Raw genomic sequence first — 19,795 nt, 5'->3', positions numbered from 1 at the left:
TAGTTTAAGAAAGACCATGGGTTGGGGCATAATTGCAATAGGTTGGTGGTGGCTAGGGCAGCTTAGTGGTTGAAAAGGTTTAAGAGAGGTTTTTGATGGCAATTAGGAGGGTTGCTAGACCCTTGTGGTAGAGTTTGAGTTTGTGGGCCAGGGTATGTAGTTTTTTAGCTGTGGGATCTTTGAGGAGAATGGCTGCAGATATGAATTCTATGAGCTTGTTGAGGTTTTGATTTAATTTTTGTGGTGTGTGAGGGTGGGGTTGGGTTTGTGTGTGTGTGGGGGTAGGGGGCAGTGTGTTTTGGCTGTGTGGAGGTGGGGTTGGATAGCTTGGGTGATGGGTGGTTTGGGGAGAGTGGTATTGGTAGGTGGGGTTGGTTTGTGGGCTTGGGAGGTGGTGGGGCAGTGTTTGGGCGGGATTTGGGGGTGGGGAGTGGTTGTTTGGTTGTTTGGATTTCATTTTTGTGCGTGGTTGGGTGGGAGCAGGGGGTTAGTTTTAGTGGGTGGTGGGTGGGTAGGTTTGGAGGGGTTGGATGGAGCGTGGTTTGGGGGTTTAGAGGGGGTTTAGAGCTGGATGAAGTATTAGTTGATGGTGTGGAGGAAGACACTGAGAGGAGAGAGTGATATGCAAGTGGCATGCGTGCTGGTTTCGGCAGGTCGGTGTGTTTTATGTGTTTGTTTAGTTTGAGGATGTGGTTTTGCTTGATGGGGCATGTATTTTGTGTTGAAGTGTGTCCGTTCGTGTCACAGTGAATGCAATATTTTTACCATGTACATTCTTCTACTGTGTGGCTGTCCGACCCGCATTTGGGACATAACATTGGTGATTTGCAAGTGTGGGTTGTGTGTGTGTAAGAGAAACAGTATCTGCATTGTTGTGGGTTTTTCCTGAGGGGGTGTACTTTGTATGATAGTGCTCCAAATTTGATATGAGTGGGAGTGTGGTGGTGTCAAAGGTCAGAAAGGTTGTTTGGGTGTTTGAGTTGTACATGGTGGGTTGCTTGTTATTGATTGTGCGGTATTGGGTGATTTTAGGTTGTGTTGGGATAGTGTTTGCAATGTCTATGTAGTTTTCTATATCTGTTTGTGATTCCCTGGCATCAATGTGGATTACCCCCTGTATAGATGATTGCCATCATGGCAGCTCCCAGCTTATTTGTTTTCCATCAATGAGTGCGTGTTTGGTGGTGTTAGTGAGGGATTGTTTGTCAGGAAATATAATTTTGAAGCCCCGGACACAATTGTTTATGTATTTGTATTGGATATGTTGTTGTTAGAGGCAAAGAGCGAATTTATTGATTAGATGGAGTAGGTGTGGTTAAGAGGTGTGTGTGTGTTGATGGCGAAAGCTAAGAGGATGTGTTTGATAGGTTCGGGTTGGGGGTGGGGTGTTTCTTGGGCACATTGTTTTTTGTTGGATTGGGTGTTTTCGTTAGGTGAGATATGTGGTCTTTTTGCTGTTTTGGAGGGTTTGGTTTGAGTGTTTGGAGATTGGTGGGGGGTTGGGAGGGATTGGTTGTGGTTTGGAGGTCAGGAAGGATGGTTTCTAGGTCGATTCCGAAGTTTATTGGTATTGGGTCGACTTGGTGGGGGGATGTGTGTGGCGGAAAGTCTTTGGTAGGGGTGGAGAATAGGGATGAGTTGGGGTAGGGGAGGCCATGATGCATGTGGAGGGGGCGGGGAGGGAGGCATGTGGAGTTGTTTTGTGGGCTGCAGTGCGTGGTTTGGCTATGTACACAATAACTAGGTATGATAGAAACAAATTACAAATGAACATATATACAAATGAAAGGTAAACAAAATAAACTGGGAGAAATGTGATGAATTGTCTTTGAATTATTTGATTGTCTATTTACAGGTCGTCTATTTACACAGAGTCACAAGAAGAAGAAATGGCGCACACTTGCGATTGTTAGTCCCAGCTTGGGTGGCCACGGCCAGCGGCCGGTGGGGTAGGGGTGACCGGTCGCTTTGCTGATGTGGGTGTGTGAAGGGACCATGTAAGTCCTTCTAGGGTGGGTGGGGTGAAGGGGTGGTATGGGAGCATTGAGGGGGCAAGGCAGGCTGAGCGAGTGTAGTAATTGAGGGGCTATGGGTGGCCTTGACCGTGGAGTTTGTTATGGTTGGTGCTTGAGAGGTGGCGGGGTCGGTGGTGGCTGGAGGCGCGCGGACCTCGGAGGAGACAGTAGTTGTTGGGAGGTAGAATAAGTGTGAAATAATGAAGGGATAGAGAGGCGCGCGGACCTCTGAGAAGACAGGTGGTTGGCGAGAGAGGTGATGTTATAGATGGCTTGATAGTGAACAGAAAGTGCATCGAGATTGCTAGGTTGAGAGGTAGACGCACATATGGTGAATTTGGAGTGACTACATACCTATCCGTGAAACAATTAAGTAATGAAACAATAGGCGAGAGCTTTCAATAAAACTGATAGCTCATGACAGGTAATTAATGACACATGGTCGGATTGGGGTGTGCTGATAGTTATAGCCTGGGAAAGCCACTTTTAAGAAAACAATAGTTGAAAATGGTTGGGCTCAACCGGCAATGGATATGGTTGAGTGATCGTGTGATAGCTAATCCATGTTACCGTAAATAATGCAGATTTTTTATTATCGCTATAAATTAGCCAAATTGAGTCAAATGAATTGAAATTTGTGTCATGATGTTTATAAACATACGCTCATTCATTTACAACCTTCAAAACATGGAAAAACATGTATTTTGAGTAAAAGTCAATATTCTCGCCCATGGGCCAAAATGTTTTCGTCCATTGGCGAGATCTTTTAATATCGTTCTAAGTTAGTCGAATTAAGTCAAAATGAGCTGAAATATGTGACATGATGCTTATAAACGTACACTCATTCATTTACAACCTCCAAAACATGGAAAAACGTGTATTTTGAGTAAAAATAAATATTCTCGCCCATGGGCCAACATATTTTTCGCCCATGGGCGAGACTTTTTAATATTGTTCTAAGTTAGTCGAATTAAGTCAAAATGAGTTGAAGTTTGTATCGTGATGCTTGTAAACATACACTCATTCATTTACAACCTCCAAAACATGAATTTTGTGCGAAATTAAACATTCTCGCCAATGGCCAACATATTTTTCGCCCATTGGCGAGATTTTTTAATATCGCCCTATGTGAGTCGAATTAAATCAAAATGAGTTGAAATATGTTTCATGATACCCATAGGTATACACTCATTAATTTACAACATCCAAAACATGGAAAAACATGTATTTTGAGTAAAAGTCAATATTCTCACCCATGGGCCAACATATTTTTCGCCCATGGGCGAGATTTTTTTATATCGTTCTAAGTTAGTCGAATTAAGTCAAAATGAGTTGAAATTTGTGACACGATGCTTATAAACATACACTCATTCATTTACAGGCCCATGGGCGAGTGAGTTTAAATTTAAAGTTTTCGAAAAAAAAAATTCATCTTTTCATCCTTGGCATATATTCATAACAACTGCATGTTTAATTTAGTCAAATCCCTTGTCAGAAAGTGCCCACAGTGCGGAGAATTTCTGGACTTTTTTGAGTCCAGAATTAAATAGTGACGTGTAAGGTAATTTTCTGTACATTCTCCATTATAATCAATACCTAGTCATGCACCTGTACCAATGTTCGTGTTTGTATGTACTACCGATTGTCTGTAAAGATAAAGGTCAATAAAGAATCTGAATCTGAATCTGTGTCACCCTGGCGGCATGAGAACAGGCATTGTCATGTTGGAATGCGAGGGGACGTCGAGGATGTTGGTGAAGGCGTAGCAAAGGAGCGACTACGGGGCTTCAGAATTTCATCTACATAACGCTGTGCAGTCAGATAACCTTGGATGATAAGCAGGTCACACCTGAAACGTGCGTTGATAGCCCCCCAAACCTCCCACTGCCACCACCAAATCGATCTCCCCTGTCCGCATAAAATTCACCATGGCGTCTATAAGCACGCTGAAACACAGGGCCACGGTATGGACGCCGACAGTTCAGTCCAGTTCGTCTCAGGCGTCTTATGACTGTCGATAGGCTGATCCTCCTTCCATGGTTAACAATCGTTGCCGCTGCTGTCGTTGTTGCCGTTCTAAAGCGATCAGTCGAATCTGTCGATCTTGTCTGGCCGTTGTAACCGGAAATCGTCCAGGTCGAGGGCGGTCGGCAACCATCCATGTCATCTGGTGACGACTGACAAGACGGTTTATGGTCGACATTAACATTAAGGCGCCAAGTAAAGGCATTTTGTGAAGTGCCTGCTTCAAGGAGTCCCAGAGCGCGTTCACGTTGGCGCAGATTTGAACAGCCGTGGCATTTTGTAAACTGGCTCCTGAGCTTTCCATACCCGTTCATTGTATGGGAAAGACCTCAAGAAGTGCACGTGCATTTTCCTCTTCATGATTACTTTGCTGTATTTCAACAGATGATAAAAAATGCCTTTTCACTAATTCTCTGCTTCCAGAAACATGAAGAGGATTTGAACTCGAACAACTGATCCTACACATGTCTTAAATATTCATTGCAAACATTCAGTGCATCATTAATACTTGTCGCTTATTTCCCCAAAAAATTATCTGAAAAAAACTTTCATTGCGGATCAGTATAAAAAAATGCCAGATGTCAGTGGGCGTTCATAATAACGATAGCGACAACAGTAACTACCGCGATAATTGAGGGTCCCATGATAATAGTACAACTATTATAAGAAACTAATATGTAATTGTGACTAACCCCTACTGTTTTAGAAGCATATACATTGGTAATTCCGGGACTCGCAATAACGCACGCACAGTATTTTTCAGGCCAGCTTGCTTGTATAACGACGTTCAAAGCCAAGGACGGACACACCGCGTGTGAAAGGGATTATGAGCGCGTCGAGGAGCAGCCCAGTTTATACATAACTCCCAGTCGAAATTCGAAATACTTCTCAGGTAAAAACACAATTTGAAATCATTCTTAGTATGTATTTCCTTTGTATTACTCTGTGTATTATTGGTCTGAAATTACCATGATTGCATTTTTCACCAAATATACACATGGAAAAAATGATCGCAACTCCTATGATTTTAACTCCCATATAACCATTTGTATGCATATCATAATTAGTTTGATCATTAGATCGCACCAAACATACTATCAAAGCAAATACCAAGTTTTAGTAAACTGTTGTAACAGCTCGTTAACTACATAACCAAAACATGGCGCGTCCTGATAACTGCTCAACAATGGCAAGATATGGGTATGCAGAATACTGGCGTATCACTGAGGGCTATTGCAAGAGATGTTAATTGCATCCATCGGCTATCATCAGATCGGCACACTAATGCCGTTAAGTACCGCTGGCGTTCAGGTCGACCACGAGTGACAACCCTTAGGGGTTGCTCCCAAATCGTCGTTTACCCGACAGAACGGTCTAAAATCATCTAAAATTGGCCAGGTAGAGAGGAAGACGACCTATCAGAGTATAAAGCAACACGTGTAGCTTGGTGTCACCCACGAGGTCACTGGAATCTTAGGTCGTGGGGGAAAGTCCACTGGTCGGACGAAAGTCAATTTCTTTTGTTCCTGACTTATGGGTGAGCTCGCGTTTGGCGCCGCAAAAAAGACTGCATATGCACCATGGAATATCTTGGAGCAAGTACCGTTTGAAAGGGTTTCGTTGATTATGTGGGGATGGCTGTAAACTGGATCATGTGACGATCAGACGAAATCTGAATGGACAACAGTACATCACTGACATCCTAGACAGGGTTGTTGTACCACAGCATCCTCTGGATACTGTGACCATCCTCTGAACACATGTCAGGTCTTCATGGACGGCAATGCAAGCCCATATCGTCAACATGCCAATCGTGATTTCCTACATCAAGAGGCGGCAGAAACTCTACCATGGCACATCGGGAGTTAATCTCTTCCGACAGTCATACCTGGACTAAAATCTACTGCCTTCTGTTTATGTGCCATTGACAAAGATAATATTGTAGTATATTTGTAGAGCTATGAGCATACACATGGTGTATGGAGTTGGCGCCATATAAATGAACTCATCATCATCAACATCATCATCATCATCATAATACATTAACAGTGGTAATAGCAATTAAGTAAGTCATAATTTTATTGCTCGTCCGTGGAAGATACTCCAGTGTAATATGTTTACGGCAATATTACACTGGTGTAATACTGCTAGACGTATGACGTCGTACGGGTTTACAGTTAAGACGTCAAAACGCTAATGCCTCTGCCACAATGGTATTAGACCTTGCTTGACTCGCGGAAGGCTGAGAGTCATCACTCTTTCTCTTACCTTCATGTAAAATACTTTAATTTCATTGGTCAATGACGCTTTAACAAGTTTCCGTATCAACTCTCCAGGAAAGTGACAACTGGAAAATATATCAAACATGCTTTATTTAAACTATTTGATACATTGCATCGCTTGCACACTCAACTTTAACCATTTTTAAAACAGCTTTAAACTGTTTCACCGATTTTAAAAATCCAGTCGAGAGAAGCATGCAACGGATAGTAGGCAGATTCTATCAATTTATATTGGAGAGTATTAAACAGAATACTAAACTCGCTTTCGTTAAAAACTATTTTTATTGAACTCTTGAAAGATTCAGTATTGATACAAAATCATTAACTCGTTTAATAAAAATGGCATTACACTGAAGGTCGTGTAGTATCTCTATATATTCACCTGGCAGCAATAGTGGTCAAGCTTCCAAATTAGGTCAGTATAGATGTCGACGATAAAACGTTAAACATGATTTGTTTTCAACACAGCAAATTAAGACGCCCGTGCATTCGTGCAGTCGAATTCAGGTCACTGACGTCACTATTTGAAAGGTCAAATATTTGAGTGACAACCTTCAAGGAGAGTATACCAGACTGTCGGTTTATCGTATGGTGGTGAGTGATACATTTCATTTAAATAACGGTGATTATGTATACAGTCCAATCCCGATGAGTACTTGTGAGGACGATCAAAAGAGTATGTAATAAGAATATTGTAATTTCTCCAACATGGATGACACTTTTGTATTTCCGATATATAAAAACAGTAAAGCAACCTTGGTTAACCCTGTGATCATAGTGTTGTAACTGTTTGTTTTGGTGAGTGAGTGAGTGTGCTTTGATGCCGCTTTTAGCAATATTCCATCAGTATCACGACGGGGAACACCAGCAATGGGATTTCCATTGTAACCATGTGGGGAATCGAACACACTTTTTCACACTTTTCTCAACCACCAGGCTCCCCCACCGCCCCGGGTGTTATTGCAGTAATTGAATTACAAGAAGAATTAGGGACAATGAAACCGCAGTAGAAAAACCTCCAGAACTTGGTATGGCACTAGATGGGGTTGACATATGAATGGTTATTGAACGTTTAACAGTTACAACACCTTTGACAATTCGTCTCTGTACCAAAATACATTTAAAACTTAAAACTAGTATAACTTCTTTGAGAGGCACTTTAGACGTTGTAAAGATGAAGGAAAACCAAATTCTATAGATAGTCAACTTCTATATTGCAATGAGTGCAACGTTTCAGTGGAGGCACTAACGGTACTACGCCGAAACGTCGCACTCATTGCAATAAAGAAGTTGACTATCTATAGAATTTGGCTTTCCCTTACAATATAATAGTTTGTCATTTTGAAAAAAATATTTTCGATACACATACTAAATATGACACAAATGCCAGGTCTGCAACAGCACCACCCACCTAACCCCCCTCGCAAAATACTTCATCGACAAGCGACGTCATGACCAATGCTTTGTGTTATATCATATCCACCCACGTCAACTGACCAATCAGACGCACCGCGGTAACCGACCAATCAGGCAGTAACCGATCAACCTGCACTGATTAAGACGGGAAGTTTCATTTTCTATAGCTGCTGGCAAAAGACACTAAGTCTTAGACCCGTTAGTATCTAAAAGACTAGGTCCAATGTTTCAGTTTCCACTCTCATTATGGCAGAGAACGGTACAGCCATAGATGTTAATGGTTTCTGCCAGAATGGGTCTCTTAAACAGCAAACACCATTGGAAAACAGCGATGAAGCACCAGAAGCTAAAGGTTAGAGGAAGCACTTGGTGTATTTGTGTCTGTTATACTGTGTCTGTTATACTGTGTCTGTTATACTGTGTCTGCTTATTGGTACTAAATGTCAGTAGCAGCAACCATGTAAAATAGTTCCCCGTTACTCGATCATAAAGAAACATGTAAAATACAAATATCAATGACACCAACGCATACGACTCTTCAAAGTTTAAGTCTGGAGAGGAACGGATCAGAATATAGTGAGTGAGTGAGTTTAGTTTTATGCCGCTTTTAGCACTATTCCACTAATATCACGGCGAGGGACACCAAAAATGGGCTACATACATTGTACCCATGTGGGGAATCGAACACGGGTCTTCGGCGTGACGAGCAAACACTGTTACCACAAGGCTACCCACCGCCCCAATCAGAATAGATACCACGTGTCTTCCTGGGCAATAACAGAGCAGAATAGATTCCAAGTACCTCATGTGTGCCTCCATGTGCGAATTCCGGATTAGAATGTTCGTTTTCTCAAGATTAACTGTAATCGTGAATACAGTCAAGGGAGGGCTTCAAAGGAATTTGTCAGGTTTATCGATTATCAGAACCTTTATCAGATCTATGTAATTCCGATTTCAACTACGGTCGCCATATGGAAACTGATGTAATGGCAATATTGCGAACCTAGTCCCACGTTTCATCACAGACCGGTACCTCCGTTCACAAAGACTGCTGTTGGCATTGGTTGGCCTCATGGGAGGAGTGATGCTGGAGTTCAACAGAGCAGGTCTTAGCATGGCGATCGTGTGCATGGTCAACAACACCGACGTCAACACCGACGTCAACACCACATCACCAGTTTCAGAGGTTGGTGTTTTTGAACGTTAATGGTTGATTATCATTTAGAGTCTGTATCATATGGTTCCACACATCACCTGTCTGGTCCGGGCGTTTGGTCTGTGCTCACACTATTGGCCACTCGTGTAAAACGTTGGAAAATGAAGTTAAAGTTTCATTATTGACATACACATGGGCCAGTTGGTAACCTAGCAACAGAAGCATCAACTTCCATATGTGCGTCTTATTGTGGAGTCCCACGATACTGGATATTGCTGGTGGCGTACCCGTAGCCAACTTAAAGGCACTATTTCACACAACACTTCTCTAAAAATAAATAATGCATTTCTCCCAATAATACAAACTACCAGCCCTCAGGAAGCTACCACATAACCGCGTGCGCCAGTTGTCGATGTACGGAGCAATTGTTTACATTCCATATTTGCCAAGTGTTCTCTGTTTGGAAGCTGTTCTTCGAAGTTTTAATTATCGATTTCAGGCAGGTCGTAAGGGATAAGTATTTTTTTGCATCAATAGGAAGTTAAAGTGGGTGCATATGCCCCAATATGTATTATATAGGCCAAAATATTGTCGAAAATGTGTGAAAATGTGAGTTTAACTTCTCACTCAAACTGTCACTCACTAAAATGACATCTCACCCGTTTATAGGTTAACACTCTAGATATACCTGAACCTCTCACAACAGTTGAATATATTTAATGTGAGAAATGGTTATGCCTTGGGTTTCTAGCATGCGGAATTCTTCTGGTCCAAGAGCGAGCAAGCAGGGATCCTCAGCGCCTCCTTCTATGGCTACATGGTCACACAGATTCCCGCTGGGATTCTGGCTGGCAGATATGGCGGGAAGTACGTCATGCTTATCGGAATGCTGATTGGTTCAATCTCCTCACTGCTTCTACCAATCGGCGCCCGGACATCCATCTACTTGGTGTACGTGCTGCGTGTGATACTGGGCGCTTCACAGGTGACAGAGTGAAAGGTTGTAAATGCTGAAGTTGTAATGAAAGTTACTATACTCAGCAGCAAAAACATCGTCAGTACGAATTCAAAATTAGATAAGTACTGTCATCAAATTATTACAGAAATGGACATAATAAGCTGATCAAAAACATTTTTTGTGTACAATATCTTGACACATCAATGAATAACCAGCAGAATTTCAAGACATTACGTAAATGTTTGCAATCCATTCAGACTCTTAACTTCAGTATGACCACCACGAGCGGCAATAACTGCAGCACAGCTTCTATGCATCGAGTGCACCAATCGATTGATGAAGGCTATTGGCACCTGGAACCACACTCTGAGAAAGGCCTGGAGCAATAAATCGGCTGTGTATGACATTATTCAGCCTCCTCTGAATTTCATCCCAAAGATGTTCAATTGGGTTTAAATCAGGACTAAGGGCTGGCCACTGCATAATGTTGACACCGTTCTGCTGTAGGAAGTCCCGTGTAGCTCTGGCAGTATGAGCCCTGGCGTTATCATGCTGGAAAAATGTTGTTCCGGTGACGTGCGAAATGTGGTATGACGTGGGGTCTGAGAGCTTGGTCGATGTAGCGCACCGCTGTGACGCTACCTCCTCTCCCTAGGCCAAGGTTCTGGAACACCACAGGACCCACTCTCTGGTTCAGGCCTATTCCACTCAATACCATGATGCTTGCACCTCCCCATGAGTCTCTTTCCATAACACATTGGTTTGAGTAACGCTGGCCACGTTGTCGCCATATTCTTGTTCTGCCATCTGCAGTTGATACGCAGTACCGACTCTCATCTTGTGAACAGAACAGTTCTCCATTGCCTGTATCGCCAGTTTTTGGTGTTGTAGGGCAAACTGTATACGTTCACGCCAATGACGAGGGGTGAGGATAGGTCCACGGTAAGGTCTACGGCAATGGAGGTTCCCGCTGTTAAGACGTCGGCGTACTGTATCAGTACTGATTGGTCTTCCGTGTGTTCCCACTGTCTGGCGTGCTGTTTCGGATGCCTGCATGAAGGGATTCTGTACATGCTGTCGCACAACATGGCGGTCTTGTCGTCTAGTGGTCACCCTTTGTTTGCCAGTGCTGGGGCAATCATTTGTGGTGTCGGTGGCCCGAAAACGTTGCTGCAGCCTGTAGATGGTGCGAACGTTGACCTGGAAGTGATTGGCAACGGCTTGTGCAGTGTGGCCAGCTTCAAGTCTTTCTAGGCTGTCGTGAGTCGCGGCATCCTGCTGACGTTGTAATGTAAATGTTTCAACCAGGTTTTGGGGGTGCATTTTATAGGGCGGGTCCTTGTGAACAGCACGTGCAGCATGAGTTGCATGAAAACATGGAGAACACCGTACCATCTCCGAGATCAGGTTGCGTTTTTAGACCATTTCCTGGGTTCCATTCTGAGTTTGGGAAGGAATGTCTTTGCTCAGGTAAAGTTGGAGATGTTGTCAAAAATATACAATCAAAACATTAAATGAGTTTACAGTTATCCGTTTCTGCGAAGGAAAATTCCAAACTGACGTTTCTTTTGCTGCCTAGTATATATTATGGCAACATTTTACTCTTTAAAACAATGTTATCAACATATTTGTATGCCCATCATTGTATTAGCCTGGCCGTGATACGTAGCACTGCACTGACGACTGAGTTGTCCCCCTTTAACGTCTCTTTGACGTTAAAGTCATAAAGATCCTCGCCTACTGTCATTTCTTCATAGCTTGTTTTAAAACAATTTGTCATGTATTGGTGTTAGCGATTTTTTGGATCACTTAAGCAGTAGTTTGTCAGCAGGCTTGTTCACAATCATTACTGATGCAATCCATATTGTTTTCAGGGCGTATATTTCCCTACAATGCACTGTATGTGGGGGATCTGGGCGCCGCCACTAGAGAGGACCAAACTGTTAGCCATCTGCTATTCAGGTTAAACTTCCTGATCTCTGGCAGAATGAGACTTCTGAAAACCTTCATTTGGCAATTATTCCGGACATAAATATATTTTGGACGTCATTTTTCTCCCACACCTGTGGTTTAATTCGTCGGCCTCAGAGCGCGGATCTTCCATCCATATATCAATATCTTCTTATCGTAGAATCTCCCGCTACTTCTGACATCATACTCTGTATGGTAATTATATTGCAGGAACAAAGATTGGGAGCATAGCAGCTTTCTCGTTATCTGGAGTTCTCTGCGAGTACGGCTTTGACAATGGCTGGCCTTCTCAGTTCTATATATCAGGTTGTGTATGATATACGCATTTATCTGTTTGATAGGAATTCTGATAAGAAAAGGTACCACGTTGCATTTAGCGATGTAGCTCTATCAAGATGTTAGCTCTATCGAAAGATGGATGTGTTATCTGGATGTGTTATCTATTGTACGTGTTTATGAATTCATATTGTCAACTGGAAACACAGCGGTTGAACATTAAGTGTCATATAGAGGCAAACAACGATGTGTCGAGTCTCCATGTGTAAAGACTACGGTTATCTCGAAGAATAGGCTCGGTCACCGCGTGTTCCATATATGGTAATTTTCGGCTCAGTCGAACCTCGTGTAACTCGAAGTATTTACGTGGGTTCCTTCTGCTTCGACACAACGGTGTTTGACTGTAAACGATCAAACTGGAACAATGCTGAGTGTAGTATTGAACTCTTGCTGTAGTGATGATTCTGACGATTTATGTATTTGTGTTACCTGTACAGGTGGGGTGGGTGTGTTATGGTGTGGGGTATGGTGTATCACTGTGTATAGCACTCCCTCCCAACACCCCCGCATCTCACCAGGAGAGAGACGCTACATCCTGGATGGTTTGAAGGGGACAACCAAGTTGAGTACCTGGGTTTTGCGCCACTGTGAACTATAATCACCTGCGCATTGAAGATGACAAAATATCCACCTGATTACTGAAAAACATACTTAATATACATATATGCACATGTATAATGTAAGCTTCTTAAATCGTTCATTCGTCACGCCGAGACCTGGGTTCGATTCCCTACATGGGTACAATGTGTGAGGCACATTTCTGGTGTCACCAGCAGTGATATTGCTTTAATATTGCTAAAAGAGGCATAAAACACTACTCACTCACTCACTCACATATACGTCCTCACGAATGACGAATATCTCCGCATGGAGATTCCAGCAAGGCCAACGTTTGTCCTGACATTGCTTGATAATGATCTTTGCTCATCCCCTGGACAAGACCTGGTTACAACCCGCCAAACATGGTTGGGATATCAGTACTGTGGCATAAAATGAAACAGTTAACCGCTGACTTTCAAAAACTAGGTTACATCAACGTTTCAACGTAAACGTTCACTGAAGTCCACCGTATGCACATATTTGATCAAAACAAATTGTCGTATCACTCACTGCTCTGGATTTATCCACCCTGCATGCGCAGTCTCTTCACAGCCGTCAACTGAGGGCACATGTCCTTACACTTACAGGTTTCCACGACGCCATGGGTGCCAATGATGACGTCAGCAGCCACCTTGGCATGTTTGGTCGGGCATGTCGGATCAGAGTGGGTGACTCAAACTCTAAGGACACACGGACCGACCTTCATGAATGAAATCCTCAAATTTGACATAACAGAGGTACTTGCATCAAATAGTACACGTCTAATGTTAGTGTCTCACTCTGATACACATTGGGCGACATGTAACATTACATGTGTAAATTCTTTATTTCTTTATTTAATGATAATGTATGAGTGAGTGAGTGAGTGAGTGAGTTGAGTTTTACGCCGCACTCAGCAATATTCCAGCTTTATGACGGCGGTCTGTAAATAATTGAGTCTGGACCAGGCATTCCAGTGATCAACAGCATGAGCATCGATCTGCGCAATTGGGAACCGATGACATGTGTCAACCATGTCAGCGAGCCTGACCACCGGATCCCGTTAGTCGCCTCTTACGACAAGCATAGTCGCCTTTTGTGGTAAGCATGGGTTGCTGAAGACCTATTCTACCCCGGATCTTCACGGGTCGATAATGTATGAAAAAATATATGTGAGTGCATGTACTGAAAGAATTTGGTTGTTAAATATGCTTCTATCGGACAAAAGAATGTATCTGAAGTATGGATAACGTGGAAATAGGTTGTGTAATACAAATGGGTGTATCTGAAATGGGCACTAAATTTGGGGGCACGAGAACCAAACATGTGTATTATGTATAAACGTATAAATGATTGTATTACCATTTTGTCTAAACTATCGATGTACCTAAAAGTAGGCCTGTGTAAAAATATAGTGCATCTGAAAACTGGATAAACTTACATATGTATTAAATATTGATGAACACGCACGCACGCATGCACACATACATGCACATTTGGTGTATATAGCATGTAGATATAGTCCGGCTATGGGAATACGGTCTTAATATACAAATGGTTTCATAAAGTTTAGTACATTTGTGTGTGTACGTGCGTGCGTGCGTGCGTGCATGCGTGCGCGCGCTCGCAAAGATACATGGTTTTGTTGTGGAATATATCAGGAATACAAATGTGTCTGGCTTGTGGGTATGGAATCAACATATTTGTATATATATGTACAACGCGAACGCTGTCAGATATATTGTTGGTCGTTAAGGTGAACATTATTGTGTTGAGTACAGAACGGACTGCTCTCTGCCGTTCCATATGTGAGCCAGGGAGTTTCCTCTGTGGTGTCTGGTCAGCTGGCCGACTACTTGCGGTCAAGGAAATACCTCAGCACTACGGCCACACGGAGGATCTTCCAAACTATCGGTCAGTGTCACTTATACATTCAAAGCGTGGGAAAGAACTTTATCTTCTCTCATTGTCTTTGATTTCTGTTCTTGTGTGTTGTGTAGCGTATTGCTCCATCGCATACGTTGTCAATACCAAAGTCTCACTACAGATTCAATGCCGGTCACAATGCCGATGTTCAAGGTCTTATTTTCAGTTCATGATTGTTTGGTCCGGTACCCTCATCAAGCCGACACCTAGACTGCAGTCTTGGTGACAGTGACATGTGGATGACGTACATACGGAAATAGCTAAATTATGTTGCGCATCTGTTTTTACTCTTGGTTTACAACATCTAGTGTTAACCTGGTGTGGATATATCCAATGGTATAGATATGGCATATTGTGCTCTGGTGTTGGTTAGCCTAATGGGTAGCCTAATGGTTAAAGCGTTGGCTCGTCACGCCCAAGACCCGGGTTCGAATCCCCACATGGGTACAATGTGTGAAGCCCATTTCTAGTGTCCCCCGCCGTGATGTTGCTGGAATATTGCTAAAAGCGGCGTAAAACCAAACTCAGTCAGTCAGTCAGTTTATATAACGTGCAACGGGACATCAGGACTTCCCAGCTGCCAGACGTCTTTTGGTGATTTTGAAGGGCGAAACCTGTGAGGCAGAATACCCTTACCTAAATGCCTAGTATCATCTTTGTCAAGTGTTTGTAAAACATGTTTGTGACGTATTCATTGATGAATAGTAGAATAAAAAGTACCTTTAGCAGATATTTATGTCTGATTCCTTCCAACAGGATTTATCGGGACAGGTGTGTGTGTTGTCTGTACTGGGTTCGTGGACGCTGACAACCGCTACGTGGCTGTGGCTCTCCTGACATGTGCTATGTGGTTCATTGGTTTTGGAGCTGCCGGCTTTCTGGTGAACATCGTAGACTTTGCGCCTAGGTAATGATATGTATGCATTATAACCGTGTTGGTACCAGAGAATTTCAACCAAACAGCTAAAAATTAGAGAAGCAAAAAAACGAATGGCTGTTTTATTATCGGGTTTACGATACAAACGGTAATCTAAATGCCAACTCACTCACTCACTCAACCACTCAGCCACCCAACCACTTACACACTCACTCACTCGTGTTGTAGGTACAGCGGTGTTTTGTTCGGCGTAGTCAACTCCATCATGGCGGTGATCGCTGGTGTTGGGGGGGCCCATGGTGGCAGGGGCTTTGACTCCAAATGTAAGTCTGTGATTTCTGTTTGATGTTTGGCGATATGCCTGCGTGAAATTGGGTTTCAGCTCAAAAGGAAAAAGTTTGTCTCAAGATACGATACTCCAATGTGACAATTATTATGATTTACCTGGTGTTAAGGGAGCACCTTGAGTATAAAACATATGACGAGTTGTTATACATAGATATTTGGTTGCTATTTTAAACATATAAGAAAAACAAATGATGATCCATGAAGATTAGGATCAAATATAAACAGAACATTCTGTAATCCCTGTCAAAGATAAGAAACAATAGTTCACGGAATTCCAGGTCCCGTTCACCAGATCATTACAGGGGCTGGCCCAATCGTCTTAGGGGTCCATATTTAGGTGCTTTAGATATGGGAAGACTTAGATCGTGTGTTCGCATCCCCTTCGCCCTTGTTATGTGTCTGGGTTTGTCAGGATTCCTGGCGAGGTGTCAGCAAGGCAGTAGCTGCATTACTCCGGCTTCCCTCCCCCTGAAGACACACCATGATATACTGAAATCATGTTCAAAGACGGGCTGAAACCCAATTTACTCACTCACCCATATGAAATGCTGCGTAATGCTATTTAGAGGCTCGGTGTAGAACCCACTTCTGCTTTCTCCCAGAAAACCCAGGAGGAATGGCAGAACGTCTTCTACGTGTGTGGGGGGTTCTGTCTCCTGGGAACTGTCGTGTTCGGTACCCAGGCCCGGGGGGAGGTGCAGCCCTGGGCCGTGGACCAGCTGGAGGTGGTCGTCGGGGAGGGACACGAGCAAGTCCCGACGGTGTCGAGTCGCGTTCTTGAGGTCAACAATGACAACCTTGAAGTGAACACTATACGCATTTCAACACATCTGTAATATCTGAATCACAGGGGTTCGTATTGCAGAAAATAATAGGTCCAACACTCGTTCACTGATAGCCATCGATAACAAATACGTAAAGGGACGTAACGCATACAAAGCTGACAAACACCCCCTCTCGTTTCTGAGTGAATGCTTGGTGGCAAAATACATTTCCTTTCGATTAAATCCAAAATTATCAAAATCGGCATAGTGAACCGTTTTTTTAACCTTTGGCGTATTATTTTCAGCAACACAAGCCCCTGTGATCTGAATAAGAGTTTACTTGATACAGAAGTGACGTGCAATAAGGGCTGGGGAAGCTGGAAGCGTCTGTCTGTTCGTGCGTGTGTCTGTTCGTGCGTGTGTCTGTGTGGGTGCGTGAAGAATCTGTGTTGCCAGTATAAGCAGTAAAAGACTATTTGTGTTTCTGCAACTATAACTATAATTTGTGTGTAGTGCTACAATATGCAATTTGGAACTCTTTGTATGTGTTTATGTTTTGCAGATTCAGATAGTCGAGAACGATTAATTTCTAGCATTCAATTTGGCGTTCCATGTTTAAAAAATGTCACATTATTATCTTTAAGTATTACATTCCCTCTTAAATTTATCTCCTGAACACACAGTTTAGTTAGTGTTTAGATATTGTAACATAACGATTGCAAATCCGAAATCGCATTACCTGACTCGTGGTTAATCTACATCCAATACATTCCTGCCCATACACCTGAATCCTGTTTTCAATCTACAAGGGTATCTTAAATTTAGCGTTTTACAATGACTTAATAAAATGAAAAACATTTGATACAAGCAAAATATCGAGTGAGTGAAGACACATAGGTTGAGTCCTGAGACATGACTGAGTTGTCGATCTTAATAACGGAACTTCATATTCCCTTTCATGTCTAGCAATATTCAAACAGCTCCAGCCTTTGCTGTTTACATTTCACAACGTTTGAGGTACAATCGATGGTGCTCTTTTTATTATAGTGCCATGCCACTCTTGATCAGAAGTTGTTGATACAGGTTAAAACATTCAAGGCCTCAGTAAAACTTTCAAGAAGTTTTATGGTAGACATTTGGAGGAAAAATTACGTCCTGTGCAATTCCCTAATTTGACTTACACCATACGTTCCCGAATTATTTCAGCATATGTTTATGACGGGTGCCACCGGTGGGGCAGGATACGCTCACCTTTTCGCGAACACCTGGTATCATCAATATTTCATAGTGATTCATCATCGTATCATCGTATCGCATGGTGACAATCACTAGATTATCTGGTTCAGACCCGATTTGTTTACAAACAACATCCCACATGGGCACAATGTGTTAAGCCCATTTCTGGTGTCCCCCGCCGTGATATTGCTGGAATATCGCTAAAAGCGGCGTAAAACTAAACTCAGTCAGTCAGTCAGTACAAACAACATCATACAGCTGTAACACTGTTGAAACAAATATATGGATTACACCTTCTTAAGAAAGTCCAGGAAGCGGTTTAGGCGGCTGACTTTGTGTGATGGCCATTAGGTGCCTGACTCTAAGGGTGTCGGTTCGAATCCCGGATGGGACTCAGACCCAAGCAAGTACTAGAATCTGTACTTTCCTAAGGTGTAATCCCAAATATAACATATGTTACATTTGGCCACTTTCTAAATGGCATTGTGTATTCATGCCCATGATATAGTCACAGCTGTACAATCGATTGTACATTGTACAATGCTTTTTGCATTTCTTGTGAATGTGGAAAGGGTTTTGTCACTTCTATATACCCGCAAGTATGTGTCTGCACGTGTTCGTGTGTCCACCATCTGGTCACCTACCATCGGATCAGTGCAGTGGCTCAGGTGACGAAGGTTGTCTAAAGTTGAAAATACCAATGGCATCTTCGCCATCGGCTGCAATGAGGAAATCTTCGCCACCCGATGTCTTGGTGTAGAGTTCTGGCAGGTCGATCTGGGAATGATAATTGGGTGGGGATTGAACGTCTATAGCTCTGGATCATACAGAGCGGACTTGATGCTGTTCAACATGGGAATCTTGCTGATGACTTGAGCATCTGTAGTTGTGGCTTTCAAATCTGCAGTGAAGAAAGAGGTTAGTAAGTAGGAAACACATGAATGCAAATGATCGTGATCTATTGATTTGTATCCTTTTAAATGTGTTTTAAAATATTTAACACACATGTTCCTGACTACATGTAATCATGGATCAGCAAATATATAGTAATTACCTGATAATGTTTCTTGATAAAAGGCTGGAATCGAACGAGGTGTCTGTCGGACGGGTTCGCGAAGGTCAGCAATGATGGTCTCTGCAGAGATCTTGCTCCCATCTGGTTGATGGTTGTGTTGGTTGGAGTAGATGGTCACAATACAATCCTTGGTTTTGATTGTAGCTCGGCAATCTCTCTGGTAGCATATCCAGTGAATAAACGTCGTTTTTTCTGGTTTTCATACTGAACTTGTATCTCATGTGAATCAAATATTGCTCTCCTCGTCCATTTTGAATGAAACGAGTTCTTGTTTGCAATTTTAGCATTCGCCATGGTCAAGTGACATTTACTTCTTTTTGACATCACATATATTCATTAATAATTCCTGTTATCAATGATCTCACCTGCAACAATTTTACGGGCTTTCATATATAAACCTTGAGTATGAATTCTTACAAACAATATACCAATAGGTAAGTGATAGGTCTAATTTGCTTAGTCCAGATGAAGACTTTGTTGTGTTCTCCTTTTAACCTCAAAGTAGGGTTTAACATTTTAAAGATAATATTTCACAGGTAACTTGCTACCATTACACCGTGAGGGGCCAAACTAATCCTAACCCTTAATAGATAGGATTAATTAACATAGGACTGGGTGAGAGGGAATAACCACATAAAACCACTTTTAAAGATTGCGCAATAGCTGAAACATCTCAATCTACGCGCCGTAGGAAAAGTGCAAATAGGAATGGCGCAACATGAAGTATAAATGGTCATCGGAAAACCATATCAACTCTTTGGAAGCTTTAAATACAGCTGTGCAATATTCATGACTTGCCATGGGCTGGTTATCCTGTGAGACGTCACAACA

The 19,795-nt window shown here is 42.6% G+C and overlaps 1 protein-coding gene across 1 annotated transcript; it reads left to right on the top strand.

The window, feature by feature from the left end:
* Positions 1 to 7,984: 7,984 nt before the first annotated feature.
* On the top strand, positions 7,985 to 17,239 carry LOC124287595 (uncharacterized transporter slc-17.2-like). Its single transcript, XM_046724079.1, has 10 exons — positions 7,985 to 8,090; positions 8,764 to 8,924; positions 9,646 to 9,879; positions 11,727 to 11,814; positions 12,034 to 12,129; positions 13,347 to 13,423; positions 14,520 to 14,652; positions 15,421 to 15,545; positions 16,492 to 16,692; positions 17,216 to 17,239. The coding sequence occupies exons 1-10, from the start codon at positions 7,985 to 7,987 to the stop codon at positions 17,237 to 17,239; spliced, it is 1,245 nt and encodes a 414-aa protein (XP_046580035.1).
* Positions 17,240 to 19,795: the final 2,556 nt, after the last annotated feature.

The sequence above is a fragment of the Haliotis rubra genome, unplaced genomic scaffold (assembly GCF_003918875.1).
Source record: "Haliotis rubra isolate DU_JTF1 unplaced genomic scaffold, ASM391887v1 Scf402, whole genome shotgun sequence".
NCBI classification, from domain to species: Eukaryota; Metazoa; Mollusca; class Gastropoda; order Lepetellida; family Haliotidae; genus Haliotis; species Haliotis rubra.
Note: the sequence above shows the minus strand (reverse complement) of the source record. Positions and strands in the feature narration are given on the sequence as shown.

Bases quoted from the DNA above. Each gene is read 5' to 3' on its own strand.
- LOC124287595 (XM_046724079.1), top strand. From the start codon at position 7,985: ATGGCAGAGAACGGTACAGCCATAGATGTTAATGGTTTCTGCCAGAAT. The intron at 8,925-9,645 runs GTTGGTGTTTTT...TTGGGTTTCTAG, and splicing joins CCACATCACCAGTTTCAGAG to CATGCGGAATTCTTCTGGTC. The intron at 15,546-16,491 runs GTGAACATCGTA...GCTTTCTCCCAG, and splicing joins TTGGAGCTGCCGGCTTTCTG to AAAACCCAGGAGGAATGGCA.